Here is a 17,164-nt window from a genome sequence, read left to right as displayed (position 1 = left end):
GTAAAAATTGCCTTATCAGGGCCAACTCAGGATGCTCTCATTGATTATTACGGATTGAGATGTCTAACAGAAGAACAACAAAAGTCTAAATTTGTACAATATCAATCATCCAAATATTTCAAGTATTGTAAAAATATTACTTGATTGATTTGCATCAGACAATTATATCCATCTTATTAAAGAGAAGCAAAGGCACTGCAATCATGGGTCAAATTTTCAGCAGTTCTGCCAGCCTTACTCTTTACAGGGTCCTTACACACTGAGAAAGCTCATTGTGATGCAGGACCTGGGACAACTTGCTTAGTCGCTTATGGAAGAGACCCAGACTGACAGTGCACATTTTTGGAAATGCTATAACAATGTCCTGTTCTCAGAATTCCCAGAGACAGCTCTGTACTTTCTTTAAAAAAAAAAAAAAAAAAATTGCTAAAAAAAACAAAGTGAATGCTTGAACTGCTGCTTTACAAGGAAGTCCTTTTTATCTGCATGATTGTTAACATTTCCAGATGAGTGAAAATATCCTGAGTCAAACTTTAAATAAATGTGGAAATAACCATTAGTGAGCCAGGGGTGCCTGAAAAGATCATAGATGGTATAGAAAGGGATATCTTGAGAGAGTTGTGGTTCAGCTGGGGAAAATCAAACAGAACCAGCTAGCAGCCAGGGGACATCAGAGAACCATGAAAGTTGTTGAGGATGTAGGCAAAAGCTGTGTAGTGCTGCGGGACATCGGGGATGCTGAAGAAGAGATGTATGTGGAGAATGGTCTCATGGTGATACAGCACACAGAGGAGATGTCACCATGACAGAGCTGTATGAGAAAGCCTCACAGTGTTACAAAATGCAAGCACTGGGCCTCAGGATGATGATAAAAACCATAGAAGGCTGAGAACTACTGGGGACAGAAGGCAGTCAGCTGTCTGGGGAATTCACTAACCAGGCATTGTTGCTGAACGCAGTCTGATGAAGACAGGCTACAACTGCAGGGTATAGCTTACAAAGACCTTTGAAATAATAAAGTCACAAAGTGTGCATATTTAATGGAGAGTAACACATTCTGCAGAGATCACGGCATCACGGCATGTTAAAGGAAATGCAGAAGTACTTAGAAACCAAGGAACGCCAAGGAAAAAACATATTATATCATGAAACAGGAAAAAAAAAAAGAAAAACCTGAGCTAATTACATTCATTGCTGGAGTGCATGAGGGAGAATCTGAAAAGCTCCCCAGCCTTAGGAACCTTCTGGGAGCAGCTGCTGAACCTAAAGAAGGTTAAGCATGTTAGAGAATGAGAGAGCAACCGTAAGATGCCAGAAACAGCAAAACAGATTGTGAGTTGAATGACAAATGTGTAAACTGCTGGTTGTTACAAAGGACCACAGTGTCCAGAAACATTAGAGACTACTGTTCTGTTTCTGGAGGCACCCAAGAGGAATGCAAGTTGAAAGGATGTTGGGTATGTTGAATAGCACCAAGAAACATTGGAGAAGGCCACAAATACCTTCAAGGTGGGGGTCCAGAGAAAAACAGTGAATTAGTGAAGTGGTTAGCTATGCAGTCACATAGGAACCAAGGCAAGGTTGTGATCTCCCACAGGCCCAAGACACTAGGAAAAGCTCAAGAAGGAATGCAGATTGCCAGAGGGACTGAAAAATCCTGCATATAAACTAGAGACAACAGAAAACCTGTGAGATCTGTCCGGAAACACAGGGTAAGATCACAGACTGAAACAACTCAGATGTCTGGTTTCACTATTTGACTAATAGAAGAAGGATGTGACCCAAGATAATTCTGCCCACTTCTCTTTTAGAGTGGGAATCCCTTCCAGTACTCCTTTAAAGTAATGAATGATTCCTCTTGAACAACCAATGCCATGTATGGAAAATAGCTATCTACACTATGTCATTGTATGCATTTAAACTGAGCCTTGGAAACCACAGGAGGGTAGGACAGCAAAATAATCTCTTTGGGACAAAGGAAATTTTACAGGCTAGGCTGTACCTACCTCTGCTTACTCACACAGAGAGCCCTTCTGCCCCTCACGGCACAGCTGTGCAGCAGGCAGACATCGCTGGTCTCTCATCATGCGTTTGTAAAATACTAACAGAGAAGAACAGAGTTGAACATATGCTTTATTCATGAAATCTCCAGCTCCACATCACTAGTTCTGAATGGAGTAACATGGCTAATGTATTTATAATTCATGGTGCTGACTGGCCATGCCTCGCTCCAGAACATGGGCAGGATAGGGGGACTCAGCCCCTGCCTCGCAGCCCAGCTTTGCTGAAGAGTCACTAAATCTGTGTGAAACCTGCTCCTTGCTGCACAGCTTCCTAAGGGAACAACGCAGCACATCTCCCTCCCCCCAGCGCAGCTCAGCCTCAGGAGAGGCATTCTGCAGTCTGCATTTGGGTGGGGAGTGAAGGGGGAAGGAGACAATGAGTTGTTTTTCACAAGAACTGCTACGGAAGGCAGCAAACAGCAAGGTTTCCAACCTCTTCCCTTTGTTTGCCTTAGGTCTCTTGATTTCTATATCAGGCTCTGGTTCAGCTTCCATTAGCACTTCCTCATCAACATCGTTAACAATGGTTTTCTCACAGAGGGTATCACTAGGATTATACTTACTGCCAGAATCCTCTGGCACAAAATCACTGTCTGAGTCAGAGCAGAGAAATAATTAACCCTCATGATACTTCTCTGAGGAATGAATGGAATACATAATAAGATTTATGGGGCACTTAATTGATCTTGCTCCTAAGGAGAAGAGCTTCCACAAACTGAAGTTAGCGTTGCCACTGAAGAATGAGGAGGCCGCTGTGTCAGTGCTGGAAGTCAGTGGACTGCGCTACCTTGATTGCCTTAGCTACCTTACATGTCGGAACAGCAAACCACCTGTTTACCACTGATACTGGATTAGATCATGGTTTTGTTACCAAAAAAAACACTATCAGTGTCAACAGATTCTCAGCTACTGGGAGGGTGGATTCAGACAGAGTAGGACTATCTTACTTGAAATTATCAACACCTGATTTGAAAACGGCCTTCAAACACTCCTGAGCATATTCTCAATCCATAAGACTAGATTTATGATTCAATCTACCACTACTGCAGAACTGCTGGAAAATTTGCCCTGCGTGTGAGAAGAGTGCTGCCCCACAAAAGAGAAACGGGCATCAAGATTTGCACAAATTTGCATGTTTTTGCTGTTTTCAGCTCTAAAGATAAGAATTTTCCTCCCCTCAAGAAAATAATCAGTTACTTCAGTAGAAGACATTCCCAAGCAAAGCTAATTAACTTACTTGGTCCAGAAGCATCCCCTCCCACAAGCCGATAATATGTCTCAGCGGGATTGAAGCAGGATAGTACAGTCCTAGCTGGCAGGGAGGGATCTCTAGAGAAGTATATATCATATAGATTTCTGTCTGCAAAAAACAGCAGCCTGCTAAGATCTGGAAGCCTCAAAATCCTTTCACTTCTGCCGGGAATTTAGTTCAAAGCAGATGCATGTAAATTTTGCATGGCAAATGCTATGCTGGCAAATCTTCCTCATGATGCTTGTTTTTAAGTCAACAAGAGTAAACTGTATAGAAGAAGAGTTTGCTTTAGGGCACTGAGATTTACTCTAACTGTTTTAAAGAAAAATGAAAACAGCCCTATGAAAAAAAAAAGAATAAAGAATTTGAAATATGTATGAGCAGATGCACTGCCTTGCCTCATCTCTTTGTGCCACATAAAGGGGACACAGATTGGCTGAATCCTGATAAATAGAGATCTGGTATAGAGATTTCTCAGAAAACATGCAGCTACCATTCCCAGCTCCCGTCCCTCCCATCCAGCAGGAGGTAACAGGCTGAGAGATAGGGAGGGAGTGTCAGCACCAGGCTGTGAATTTCCTGCAGGCCTCTCATCTTCCCCCACGCCCTAAAACGAACAGAGCAGTAGATATTTCCTCATTCACTCACAATCTTTTCATACACGTTTCTGGTATCTGCACAATGCCTAAAATTCTGCCACATGAAAGTAGCAGACTTTCTAATTCATTTCTAAAGTAGATCGCATGAATTTTGGCTTATTTGATTTGCGTAACAATAATAAAAAAAAAAGAGATCACGAAAAGTTGTTGATGTAGAGAGGAAAATACTTTAGCAAGAATGCAGTTGTCAGGACACATTTCAAGTCTTGTTAGGAATTAGCCTTTTGGTATAAAGTCGCAGTCCTGACGTATCATTTATACAACGTTCTCCCTGCTCACACACCTATACCCTGCCAAGCTCCCCTTTCCTATTTTTTACATGCTCCAAATGTTATGAAAAAGCTAAACTTATGGATTTGATGTTAAAATTTCTCTGCAGACTAAAGCTAGTCGATGGGCCAGGTAAATACTTGCTATTTCCTTGACAGGGATCGTAACAGCAACACCATATGTCGGAAGTATGGAAGCACTTCCAGCACAGATTCCAGCTTTTGCATATGCTCTACGTGGGCCTGCAAGCCTGACAGCTACAAAAGCTCTGTATCAGATATATTTTATAGAAAGCTGCCATACTGTAGGCATCAGAGGAGCAACGTGCATGCCTGTGGTTGTTTTAGGATCTGGCAATGCCAATACTGAGCATCCACTTTGACACTTGGTCAAACTCAATTGTGAGCTCCACCTGCACCAACTCTTGAACAAGAACCAATGCTCAGTGGAAGTGCAGGAGCTTGCAGAGGCTTTGCTCTGTGCTCTAGGCAACAGCTGGTCTTCACAAAGTTTTTTTTTACTGTTGTGATGATGAGAATGGGAGTATGGGATAACAGCTGTGCCATTGCAGCTTCAGAAGTCGTGCTGCCAGTCAAGTGGCCCAGCACAGCCCTGTGTGTGGAGCAGGCCCTTCTCCATCCTCTTCCGCTGCAGCTGAGGGGATAGAAGAAGCTGCTGATTCAGATCCACTTCCCCGGCTCAGCTCATCCTACTTCTTCCTGTGGAAATCACCACCTCTTCAGCTCTGCCTGCAAAGGCTCGTGTGGGCACCCCCTAACCTACTTTTGGTAAACTTGAGCCAGACTTAGCTTAAATGGATTAAGTGGGAGGTTTTTCCTAACCCAGTTTAATTGAAGTGGGTTAAGGGGCACTCACACAAGCATCTCTGTAAACAGATCAGGAGAGGGCATTAATTCCTGGGAAAAGGCAGTGACAGGTGGCTGGGCCTACTGACCCCTTTTACCAGCAGCTAACTCAGGAGGATTCTCAAACAATCTTACGGTGCTCAAACATCTTATGGGCTGAGACGTAGCTTAGTCTTAGAAATCAGTGTAGTTAAAAGTACCTTCAGCTTTCACCACCTATGCAGTTATTCTGGGCCAGATGACTTCGGCAGGTATTGCCATAAGCATCTAATATGGCCTGTCCATTCCATTGGTTGTACTATTCAATTCTATCAGCCATAGTAGCATCAACACCACAGGTAAATCAGACTGAAGACATGTCTATTCAGTAGAAAATGTCTCTATTTAAAGATTAATGTAAGAAATCAGGGCACCTCCGGTCTGTACAAACTGATGATCTAACCCAATCCTAAGCATGCACAGAAACTTCATGTAACGATAACACAAAATCTGAGTAGCTAGTGCTGAGTGCCTGTCTGCTTCCTGTTTGACATATTGGCCCATGAGCTGTCTACCAGATGTGCTCCTCTTTACCCTGAAGGCCATCATGAGGACTGCTATTTCACTCTCAAATCTCAACAGTCAACGTTATGACAAGATACATTCTGCTCTCCAACATACGTTTCTTGCATAACAAGACATTAATTTAAATGCACTATTATGCTGAGGGGACTAAACTGACCACTGAACAGGAAGGGATATATTTTTCTAGCTATCAAAAACAAAGAAATTAACAAGAACTGCACCACAACAGCATACAAAAATAAAACAGCAGTTTCTATTAAGGCAAGACGGCCATATGTAGGGACAGCCCTCTGGCTCATGGAATGGCTATTGACATGTACCTATATAAACACCCTAAGATAGAGCAAGATTAGATTATTAATTATGACCATATTAAATGCCAGTGTTTTTTTTTTCAAATGGTTAAAGCAAACTAGCAGATAATGCTGCCTTGGGGAAGGCTATGGCTATAATGTGGCAAACACAGATGATGGCACAGCCAAGGCTTCCAATTCCCCAGGGACCCAGGGATTTGTTTGGAGTGTGTTTCCTTTCCTAGAAATAAGGCCAGTGGGGAAAAAGGAAGGAAATTAATGGGCATTCAGGTCTCATCCTGGCTAGTTGCTGTGACTTGGCTGGGACAGGCACGTATATTCATGAACAACAGCCCAGAACCCTGTCATCCCCAAACAGCCTTCACTGCCACAAGCCATACTTTTGCTCAATTACCCCAATATTTAATTATGCTGTTGTTAGGATGAGTCTCAATCACTTGATTAAATGCTGATGTACAAGAAAGGTAGGAAATTAGCATTGATGTAATTAATCATATGCTGTTCAGCCCAGCAAAACCATTAACCAAGGTGTTTAAAACATAAAACCCATAGAAAGCAGCAGTGTGTTTTGTGCTCCTTCAAGAGCTGCAGAATGAAAAAACTGTAGCCCAGTTTGGCATGTTATAACCCATCCAGGAGCATCAACTGCTTCTGACTGCAGACTCAGTTCTCATGGGTACTGAGGCTCAAAAACCAATGAGATGTCAAAAACCACTGAGCTTCCTGTCCTCAAGATCAATCTGCATCCTTATGCACATAAATAACCCCGCATAATTAAAGTTTGCATCAGTACAAATCCCAAGCCGTTTTAGAACATACACACACAAGAATGGAATGTGTAATCACCATGCCCATGCTTTTCCTTTAATTTCACCAAGGGAAGATATTTTGAAAGAACTGACTATATCTCCTTAAAGCACTAAGCATTCCTGGCAGTAGTAATTGCCTCGTAACTAACTCCTTATTAGAACTTTTTTAGACCTGTATAACTCCACTGACTTTATGTTGCTCTTGTTCCAAAAACAGCATCATCAGCTCAGCATCAACTTTTGTTCTTATTTAAACTGTTTCAGATACAAAAAAAGAAAAACAAAAAACCCAATCCACCTGAGATCAGAGTTTGTCCTATTGTTCCATCACAACTATCATTTTATCATGATAGCTCACAGTGTTCTGTATGAAGCTACTTTCAGCTGGAAGGAACCACCAGCAGTATGCTGTGGTGATAGAGAACTGTTTTAATGAATTCAATACACTTACCTGAAAAATACTTGCAAATAGTAAAACAGTATCTGCTATAGGCTAAATAAAAGTATTAATCAGTGAACAGGAACAAAATATTAAACCCTGAGTGATGCTGAGCAGCTACAGTTTCCATGATCTTTCTAAACTCAAGATCTCAGTGGATGATATTTAAGTGCAAGGTCTTTTTCTACTGTTTTCTTTCATTATTTCTTTTTCCTTTATGCAAAGGAAGACATTATGTAAAGAAAATAACAGCCTTTCCATGTGGAAACCAGGTGCCTGAACATAACTACACAGAGCAGGACTTGCAGTGGCAATACATGTAGAAGCATGATCAAAGAGAGATCATTCATCATGTATATACATGCTGGATGAGGGGAAAAGGCCTGAGGGAAAACCACACAAAAAATCTTCATCATGCAAGTAATTATATTATTACTTCATAGTTCTCTACGGCCTTAAATCCAAGCAAAAAAGACATTATCTAAGGTGGCCTAGGGAATATAGCAAGGATATAAAAGGAGACAGAGGGATCAATGAGGTTTTGTAGCATTCCTGATTTCACTTACTTAGTGACGGAATAGCCACAAGACTGCTGGAATGATTTCTTGCATGAAAGAAAGCAGGAGCTCAAGAAAAGTAAGCAAGATAAGTATGTGTGTTTTAGCAGAATTCTTTCTAACTGCTAAATTATTATTGGCTAACTATCAAATATTTCACACAGTGATAAACAACTGTTCTTTTTATTTCACCAAACAAAAAGCCCATTGAAAGATTTCTACTATTACTGCATTCACCAGAACTTACTTGAAAAATACAGTTTTGGACACACATAAAATACAACTCACAGATGAATAACTGCAACGGTCTGGGTTACTTTTCAAACATGTCAGGAAAATGTTCTGTTCTTCAGGGACACGAGAAGACAGTGAAGGTGAAGCAGCACACCAGCTCTTGGTTTCAGACATCCACTGAGTTTTGGAAATAGCCTATCTTTTTAATTGTTGAGATTTCAGCAAACAGCTTCTCTTCCACGAGAGCTGGGGTTTTCACGTAGAACCCCCTGGTTTTGGTGCCAACCCAGCAAAAGCAGTAGAAATTCCCACATCCTGCTTTGCCACCAAAAAAGGTGCATTTTCAACAGCTATGTCAGCACAGCAGTCCATACGGCCACAGAGTCAACTGGAAAAATGAACCGACATTGATTAAAAAATGTGTTACTAAAAATAGTGCTGCTTTTAATCCACTTGAGGTCATTGGTTTGATCCCCAGCTTGGAGTCACAAACAGCTGTGGCAGCACAAGCGTGGGGCCATAGGGTGGCAGTGGCAGAGAGCAGGAAATCCTTAAAACCTGCAGCCAAGAACAGGCTATGTAGACTCTACATCACGTTGTATACAACCGTCAGAGGGACACACTACATTTTCTTCAGAGATGAGGCAATGAAGAAATCCTTCTTTTAGTTTCTTGTCCTGGTTCCTGCAGTCTGCCGTCTCTAAAAGTGAGCACATACAAGAATTCTAGAAGATACTAATCTGGATCTCAGAAATCATGCTGGTTAAGAAAAAAGAAATCTCAAAATGTGCTGTTTTTCCTAACCATTCTCTGTTACATTGGCTTAACTGAAGAAATTATGAACAATGAGGCTAATAACTGAGTGCTGACAAGCTCTTAAGCCAGCTCTTGTGTTGAAGAACGTACAGAGGATCTTGAACATTAAAATGAAAATCCTCTAAAAATCAACCCTAAGTTGCTCCTGACTAGACAACCCAAAGCTGGGATTCCTCCTTCGGAAAGAAAATATCCGTGTCTGATTTGAAAAACAGGTTCCAAACTTGGTGCGCCACGGTTCTGTGAAGTGCTGGGTTGTGTTACAGGGTTTGCACCTCCCACACCTTTCACTTTCACATATTTACAGCCCTTCTTGTCTATAAAACTACCAAAAAGCATTTCCTACCTTGAAGTTATAAATGGCTGCCCCAAACGTAAGATGGGAGAGCAGTGCTCCCTCCAGGTTAGCTTCTGTGTTTGGGACAGCTGGTTCACACTCTGCCAATATATCTATTGCCTTTGATAAGAGCTGTTGATCTGGAAGACAACACGTTTCTGAAGGTGGGTTCTCAAGCAGCACGACAGCAATACTGTCATCAAGAATAGAATGTATGACCACCACACCCATGCCTTTCCTTTAATTTCACAGTTTGTGGCACTGCCTACATGCTAGGCTGCAGCTGGTGCTCAGCTCCCACACTCCACCATGGGTACCGGTGACCGGGTCACGCGCACCCCCTCAAGGCCGGATCCCGTTAGCCAGCGGAAGTCCAACGCCGGGCTGCCGCGGGACTCGAACCCGCGATCCCACGGAGGCACGGAGGAGGCGGAGCCGCCACCTGCGCGAACCTTTCCGCAATCCGCCGCTCCTGGCGGGATCGCTGTGCCGGCTGGGCCGCAAACTCTGAGTCACGGACTTCGTGATTGGGCAGCCGCTTCCCACCGGCCAATGGGAGGCGTCGTTTCGCGGCGAGGCAGCGCCCGCCTACGGCGCCATCTTGCCGGCGCCGGGAGGAGAGGAACGGATTGTAACGGCAGGCAGCGAGTCACCGTGCGGCCCCGCCATGCCGCACTACCAGGCCTGGGAGGAGTTCACTCGCGCCGCGGAGAAGCTCTACCTCGCCGATCCCATGAAGGTGGGTGGCGGCAGCGCCGGGCCGAGTAGGCCTGGCGGGTGGGCCGGGCCTCCGGCTCCCGAGGGAGGCCTCGAGTAACGTGGCGCATCTGGGGCTCTCGCCGCCGCGTTCTTCAGCCGCCCGGTGAGGGAAGCAGCGCCGTAAGGCGGCCGCTCCGGGCCGCGTGCCTGCCAGCGCCCTGCGCCAGGCGAAGGAGAGCGTTTCCCTGCGTTTAATCCCTTCAAGGTGGCCTTCAAGGATAAAAATGGAGCGGTAAGGAGGGAGCTCCTTGCTGATACATCATCGTCACGCTCCGAAAAGTAGAACCAGTTCCCGTGCAACTTGCACCGGAACCGCGTTACCCGTGACACATGGGGACCGCGAAGACCTGATCTCAGAGAACTTGCGTGCGTGCCGACCTGTGGTACTTCTGTACAGCAGGTGCACCGTGACATCCGGAAAGGGGATTAAAGCAGTTCTCTTGAATGAAAGTATACTGAGAGCTGGCTTACAGCATATGAGACCATATCTGTTTGAATTAAAGGAATCACAGAGCTGTTGGGAGGGACCTCTGGAGATCCAACCCAAAAGCATTGATTAGCTCCCGTGCCACATTATTACCCACAACATCACTACAGACTGGAAGGGCTTTGTTTCCTGGAGAGTAATTGCTCTAGGAATTAACTTCTTAATGATTGCTTTTTGTTTCCAGTAACCTTTTTCTTCAGTTTGCGCAAACATTAAAAACCCTCAGCCAGAAAGTCATACAGAAGGTAACAGGACTTACAAGCTTGATCACCAGTAAGATAGGCTTAGTTTCATTCACCAGAAGTAGCATCATAGAATTATGGAATAGCATTAATTAAAGGGGACCTTAAAGCCCATTCAGTCTCAGCCCCCAGCCATGAGCAGGACTGCCCCCCCAGCTCAGGCTGCCCAGGGCCCCCTCCAACCTGACCTCAAGCTCCTCCAGGGTTGCAGCATCTTCAGCTTCTCTGGGCAGCTGTGCCAGTGCTACACCATCCTCTCAGTGAAAAACTTCTTCCTGACATCTAATCTAGATCTCCCATCTTGTAGATTAAAACTGTTCACCCTTGTTTATTTTCTATCTACCTACATAAAAAGTTGATTTGCATTCTGATTATAAGCTCCCTTTAAGTTTTGGAGGGTCACAATGAGGTCAGAGCCTTCACTAGGCAGAACAAAACTTCTTTCTTGTGCTGGGGGTCCCAGACCTGCCATTAGCATTCATAACCACTTCTTGTGCGCTTGCCTCCTACCTACTGATAAAAAACAAAATAATTTATTATATACTGCTTTGCAATATCCAATTAAATTAAGAGTTTAGAAAGGTTGTCGTTGCAGCCAGGAGCAGCTTTCCCTCTTTTCATAAGGGACCTTAAAGGCACTCTCTTCCTTCACACTCCGCCATAGCTATCAACTTGGTTATTTACAAGAGAGTTTATGTAGGCTCCAGAATCACAGTTGGAGTACTTTTCTTTAACTTGCCTGAGAAGCCTTTGTATGTAACTACACTTATAAAAAAAAAACTAAGAACTGTGGGAGACAGGTCTGTGTTGTTTGGGAGCTGATGAGGCTGAATAGTGAGTGGTCTTGTTTCAGTGGGAGCAGTTACCTAGCCCATGTCTGTAACAGCCTCTGTTGTGCTTCTGGGCCTGCCTGGCTGAGAGGCGTAGTTTCACAGGTGCTGTAGTCAGAAGGCTTTCTTGAACAAGAAAGATAAGTCTGTGAAGAGATCTCTCACAGAGACAGTCTCAAAATGAGTTTTGTAGTCATGGTGATTGTTGACCATATCATAGGTCAACAAAGACCCATTTATAGCATGGGTTGTCTTAGTTCAGAATGTTCTCAAAAGCACAAGTTGCTTTGTTTATAGATACTAATGCCAGCTGAGATCAGAAACAATAGAAGTCCCCTTGATCAGTTCTGCATTCAGGAAAAATCATTGAGTGCTCAGTCAGCTGCTGAGAGTTGATTTTTATCACAATGGTTTTGAGAACTTCTATAACTGGAGAATGCAGAAGGGCTGTGGGTAGGTTGAATCTCAGGGCAGGTTACTGTGGTAGGAGCCGTTTTTAGCAAGTAGAATGCTTGCTTCCTGACTTCAGACCTAGCCTTGTTGAATCTTGAAAGCAAATTTGAAAGAGCCCTCTTCAGTCTTCTGTTTTTGTTTGTTGTTTTTTTAAATTACACTAGAAGTGTTTTGTTACGTCTCCCCCTCCACTTGTGAAAGCATTAGAATGATTCAAGTCTGCCTGAATGCTACTGAATTAACTGTATGACTGCAAGTAGAACAATTACATCATACTCACCTAATACATAATTAGATACTGTATAAGAAAAGAAGTAATGCTGAATTTATCCCACTCAGTCAAGCCTTCTCAAGCCTTCATACAGAACTATTTTCCTAAGTATTTTTTGTCTACAAACAAGCTTCCACTTAGTTTTGCTTACGTGTGATATATGGTGAGAGAGTGTCTTACATTGGCAGGACTCTTGTCATCTGTTTACCTGTCACTGGAGTCCCTGCAGATGTCACTGCTGTATTTAGTGTGGTTTGTACCATGCCTGATGCTATTGTAGTACTGATTTAGCACGTTAGGCAAGGAAATGTGGTGATATAACTTCCAAACCATCTTGTCTGTAAGGTTAATAGACAGTGGAGCTGGGGTCCACTGAGAGGCAGTGAAACTGAAGCAGTGCAGAATTCTAATAAAGGCAGTCTGAACTCAGGCACTCTTCCCCCATGCATTCTATAGCAAGTGATTTAGATATTAATTCTTAAAATGCTTGTCATTTCAGGTGCGAGTTGTTCTCAAATATCGACACTGTGATGGGAACCTCTGTATCAAAGTAACGGATGATGTAGCTGTAAGTACAGAACATACTCTCGGGGCTTACTGGACTTCAAGTATTTGCTTTTTGCAAGTATGAGCTCTTAGAAAACTGTCAGGTACACAAGGCAATGGCTAAAACCTTGTTTTGCTCAGGTTTCCCTAATTTCCTTCTGTGACTGAAACTGACTTCTGTAGTTCAGCTCTGCGTAGTCCACAAGAAGCTCTAACAAACACTTCAGTGTTCCTTATAGGTCTCCCTATACCTTTGGGTTTGTAGAATCCTAAAATAGTTATCTGAGCACTACAAAAAAAATCCATCTTCATGGAACTTCATTGGCACTTTCTGCTGAAGCGTTTCAGGAGCATCTTCAAACGTATTTACTACTGAGTATGGTCCCTTCACTTTGCTCAAAGTGGTGACAGGTTTAATCTGTAGGGTAAGCTGCTGCTTTGTGATGAGAAGACACTAAAGTGTTATCACAGTAAATTGTGACATTCATTCACAGCACAAAGATCCCATCCTCTGAAATGATATTATGGTACATGAACTGCATTTACTTACTATTTTTGTTCCAAATAGCCTGGAAGAATGCTTAGAAAACTTTCAAGGGATTAGAAGAGGGCAGCAGGTAGAAATAGAGTAAGTACATGCCAGCAACAAGTTTTGGTGGTAATAACATTACAGCCAAGTTGTTGTGCAGCCCAAGTAAGCAACAGTATTATGTCCATTCCTTACACTGAGATCTGGAAAAACCTGATTTTTCCTTCCCAGGAGTGGTCTGGCAGTGGTATTTCCAACACCTGGGCAAGATGCAAAACCAGTAATGACACTTCTTGGTGGTGTGACAGGGCTTAGTTTGAGTGAGATGCTGATCATAGTGTACTGATAACAGGGAAGTAAAAGGCAGTTCAGTTTGAAGTTTTCAGTAATGGAAGATTGGTGTCTGTGACTTGTAAGCTTCAGCTTTTTTATTTGCAGGCCTTCTTACCTGCTGCCAGTTGTGGAAGGCTGTTATGCCGATTATTTTGTAAAGGGAGGAAATAAAGGGTTTCCTTGCTGCTAAGTGTACAACTAATATAGCTAAAGGAAAAGAAAAAAAAGCTTTTCTCTATTGCTCATCTCTGAATTAAAATAGAATTTCATTGCTGGCAAAAGTTGCTGCATTCAGAGTGCTGGAGGATGGAGCATTGTTGTTTGTAATTGTTAGGGAGGTCTGAGCAGTCATACTGATGCTGTGCAGGTATAAGAAATTACTCATGCAGTGAAAGCTAAGCAGCCATTTTATGATTAGTCACTAACATATTGCTCTTGTTCCTTTTGCATTTACAGGCTTGTCACATGAAGGAATTCCTCTTTATCTTAATTAGATATTATTTCCCTTATTAGAACCATTAGAACCATCTTTAAAATGGATTTTGCTTAGGGGAGGAGGATCCTATTCAGTGGGAAATACTGATTGTGTCACTGTCAGTGTATAAGGACCATTAGAGACAGAATACACTTTCAAGATTAGAGAACAGGATAGTGAACACTTTTTCTAGATAAAATTCAACCTAAACCAAGTGTGCCCTTAAAGACAGCTTTAAAGCCCAAGTTTTAGCATCTTCGAGAGAGAGAAGATAACAGAATAAATGATGAGCTTCACTGTTTTCAAAACAGAAGGCAAGAACCTTTGAAAGAAAATTAAACAGGCATTTTAAAAGAAGGTAGATGGGTATTGCTGCTGCCACATAATAGCAACATACCACCAATGTTCATTGAAGTACTTGTTCCATTGGTTCAAGCACAAATTCGTTGCAGCTGTAAGCGGGGTAAAAGCAGTGCAAGTGGAATCTGATACTAAGCAACTTTCTCTTGCAGTGCTTGCTGTATAGAACAGACCAGGCACAGGATGTAAAGAAGATTGAGAAATTCCACAGTCAGCTGATGCGACTGATGGTGGCTAAGGAATCCCGCAGTGCTGCCATGGAAACAGACTGAGCTGCTGAAAATAAAGGAGCGCTCCGGATTTCACTGGAAGAAAACATCTCTTGGATTTGAACAAACAGTGGGACAGGAGATGCTTTTACATACCGAAGTGGACTGTTACAAGTCTAGAGTATCTTCCTCCCCAGACTCCACTTTGGAAAACTAAGAAAATTAATGCTTTCAATTGAAAGCTTATATTTATTTTTGGGAATTGAACAAGAAACTATTCTTACACGCTGAGTACGCTAAGAAGACAAATCTTTACAATTCTACAGTACTTGTGTGTGAATTTGGTGGGCCACAAGCATATTTCTGGAAAGTTGTAATAAAATTTCATATAGGTTTTGTTGTGTTCATATGTTATGCTGATGTATTCTCAGTGAGAGGCTTTATTAACATAATACTGTAGTATGATTAATGGACCTAATAAATATTTACATAAATAATATACTTCAGTGGGGTTTAGAAGAATGGTTGCTTTCTGAACTGAAATGTTAAAATTGCCAACGTATTAACACTGCACCTAGCAAAATTTCAGCTTTTAGTATTGATTTTGGTCACGCGTAACATCAGCGATGCGTTTGTAGAATACATGTTATATTGGGTAAATAATTAAGCTTCTCTGTTTGAAATGTTAAAGTAACACTTGCTGTATACAGTTAGCAATACTCAAGCAGTTTCTTTTCTGGTTAGGCAAATATTGATGAAAAATACCAGAACATCTTTTCAGTACTTGAACTAGTGCATACTAGAAAGGGAGACCTTTCCCATCCATGCCTCAGGCAGAGTTGAAGTATATCAGCAGGACTAATTCTAGAAGCTTTTGCCTTTTATGTTAATAGAGGAATGCAACCAACCACTATCCAGTCATCATTTTTAGCTACTTGTGAACTGTGCATTTTCAAATGTTACATGAGGCATGTGGATGTCAACCAGCTGAACAGGTAGATAAAAACCAGCTTAATAAATACCACTGTCAAAAACAGACCCATGCCCACTAGGCTTTGACTTTTTTTCCACATGCTTACCTCTGGTAGGCTGATGAAAACTGTCTTTTGCAAATGCTTTTATGCTTGACAACCCAGTAGCAAATTGATAGTGGACCATGCATACTTAAAACTACATTTTGTTTTTTATATAAATATGCTACTGGTGTATTGTATGCCCAGATTGTTTTGGCTTTAAAAAAAAAAGAAAAAAGCCATAGGCATACAAAGACTCATCTGTACTAGCATTTAAATATGGCAAAGCAATTCACTTCAGTAGCTACCTGTTGTCACTGACATTAAATAAGCACACTCTACTTAGAAGCAAAAGAATTCTCACATTTGCTGAGGTCTCTAACACAAAACACAGGCTCAGCTGCTGCAGTAGAGTACCCAACCAGGTGATGTGCAACATTGCATGCTTTTGGAGAGCCCTTGGGTGCTAAATTGCCAGTAGCTACTCTGTAGGAGTGACCTACAAGTAATGGTTTTGGATTGGCTTTTGAAATGCAGATAAGCCCAGAGAGAAGGCTAGACTTCGTCCACAATTAAGCTAGAATAAGATGCTGTGATCTGAAAATTTTCCTTGATGCTCCAAATTGTCATCTTAATATTGCAATATAGTATGTTAAATACTCAAGGCATTTTTTAATCTAGAATACTGTTCTGCAATGTACAGATGCTGTACAGAAGTCACACAAGTGAAGTTTTACACTGCTAACTTGGCAGGTGCAAAGGCTGCTGCTATCTCAGTGTGATTTTTGGCCACTTATAAATTGGTTTGGCACGTAGATGTCTTCTATGAGCAGAGGGATAGAAAGATTTGACTGTGCATGGAGTGCATTCGCTTGTGCATGGAGGATAAAGGTAAAGAGAGAGAGAGCTGCCTGTAAACTTTGTGCACCAGGGGGCTGAAAGGATTGAACTAGAGACCTGAGGAGGTTTTAAAGGGGAGTACTGGTGACTAGCAGAGGGAGGGATTACAGTGCTATACTAAATTGCAGCTGTCAAGAAAAAGAGGCAAGAAAGTTTCTGGTTGTCTAAATTCAGACATTATTGCTGTAAAATCACGAGGGAATTATTAAAGCTGCATTCTTAAAGGTGGTGTTATGCTTATTCTTTGTATACTTGCTGGAAAATGAAGATGGTACTATGCAATTATTTTTATTATATTGCTAAAGCTATTGCTTTAAAAACAAACAAAAAAGCCTTTAGAAACTCATTTAGGGAAAAAAGGTGATGTATGATGTATTTCACGCTTCTTGACTTTGCCCTGCAGCTTTCAGTCACTTCAGTACTCTGTGTTCATGGGATGGTAGAAACACTGAACTCAAAGCTCTGCTTTTTACTGCTTATACTCTTGATGAGAGTAGTTTGCACTTGCTGCATATGTACTGTAGTTACCCGTTCCTAATAAACTTTGTGAAGGAGTTAGGCCAAACTGCCAACTGCT

At 42.2% G+C, this 17,164-nt stretch overlaps 1 protein-coding gene across 1 annotated transcript; it reads left to right on the top strand.

The window, feature by feature from the left end:
• The first annotated feature begins 9,740 nt into the window (after positions 1-9,740).
• SRP9 (signal recognition particle 9) lies at positions 9,741-16,811 on the top strand. The gene is made up of 3 exons (XM_003203825.5): positions 9,741-9,919; positions 12,722-12,790; positions 14,618-16,811. The coding sequence occupies exons 1-3, from the start codon at positions 9,848-9,850 to the stop codon at positions 14,735-14,737; spliced, it is 261 nt and encodes an 86-aa protein (XP_003203873.1). The 5' UTR covers positions 9,741-9,847; the 3' UTR covers positions 14,738-16,811.
• Positions 16,812-17,164: the final 353 nt, after the last annotated feature.

This window comes from Meleagris gallopavo, chromosome 2 (genome assembly GCF_905368555.1).
Source record: "Meleagris gallopavo chromosome 2, MGAL_WU_HG_1.1, whole genome shotgun sequence".
Lineage (NCBI taxonomy): Eukaryota > Metazoa > Chordata > Aves > Galliformes > Phasianidae > Meleagris > Meleagris gallopavo.
The sequence above is the reverse complement of the archived record's forward strand: the minus strand, read 5'-3'. Positions and strand labels throughout refer to the sequence as shown.

Bases quoted from the DNA above. Each gene is read 5' to 3' on its own strand.
- SRP9 (XM_003203825.5), top strand. From the start codon at position 9,848: ATGCCGCACTACCAGGCCTGGGAGGAGTTCACTCGCGCCGCGGAGAAG. The intron at 9,920-12,721 runs GTGGGTGGCGGC...TTGTCATTTCAG, and splicing joins ACCTCGCCGATCCCATGAAG to GTGCGAGTTGTTCTCAAATA. The intron at 12,791-14,617 runs GTAAGTACAGAA...TTTCTCTTGCAG, and splicing joins AAGTAACGGATGATGTAGCT to TGCTTGCTGTATAGAACAGA.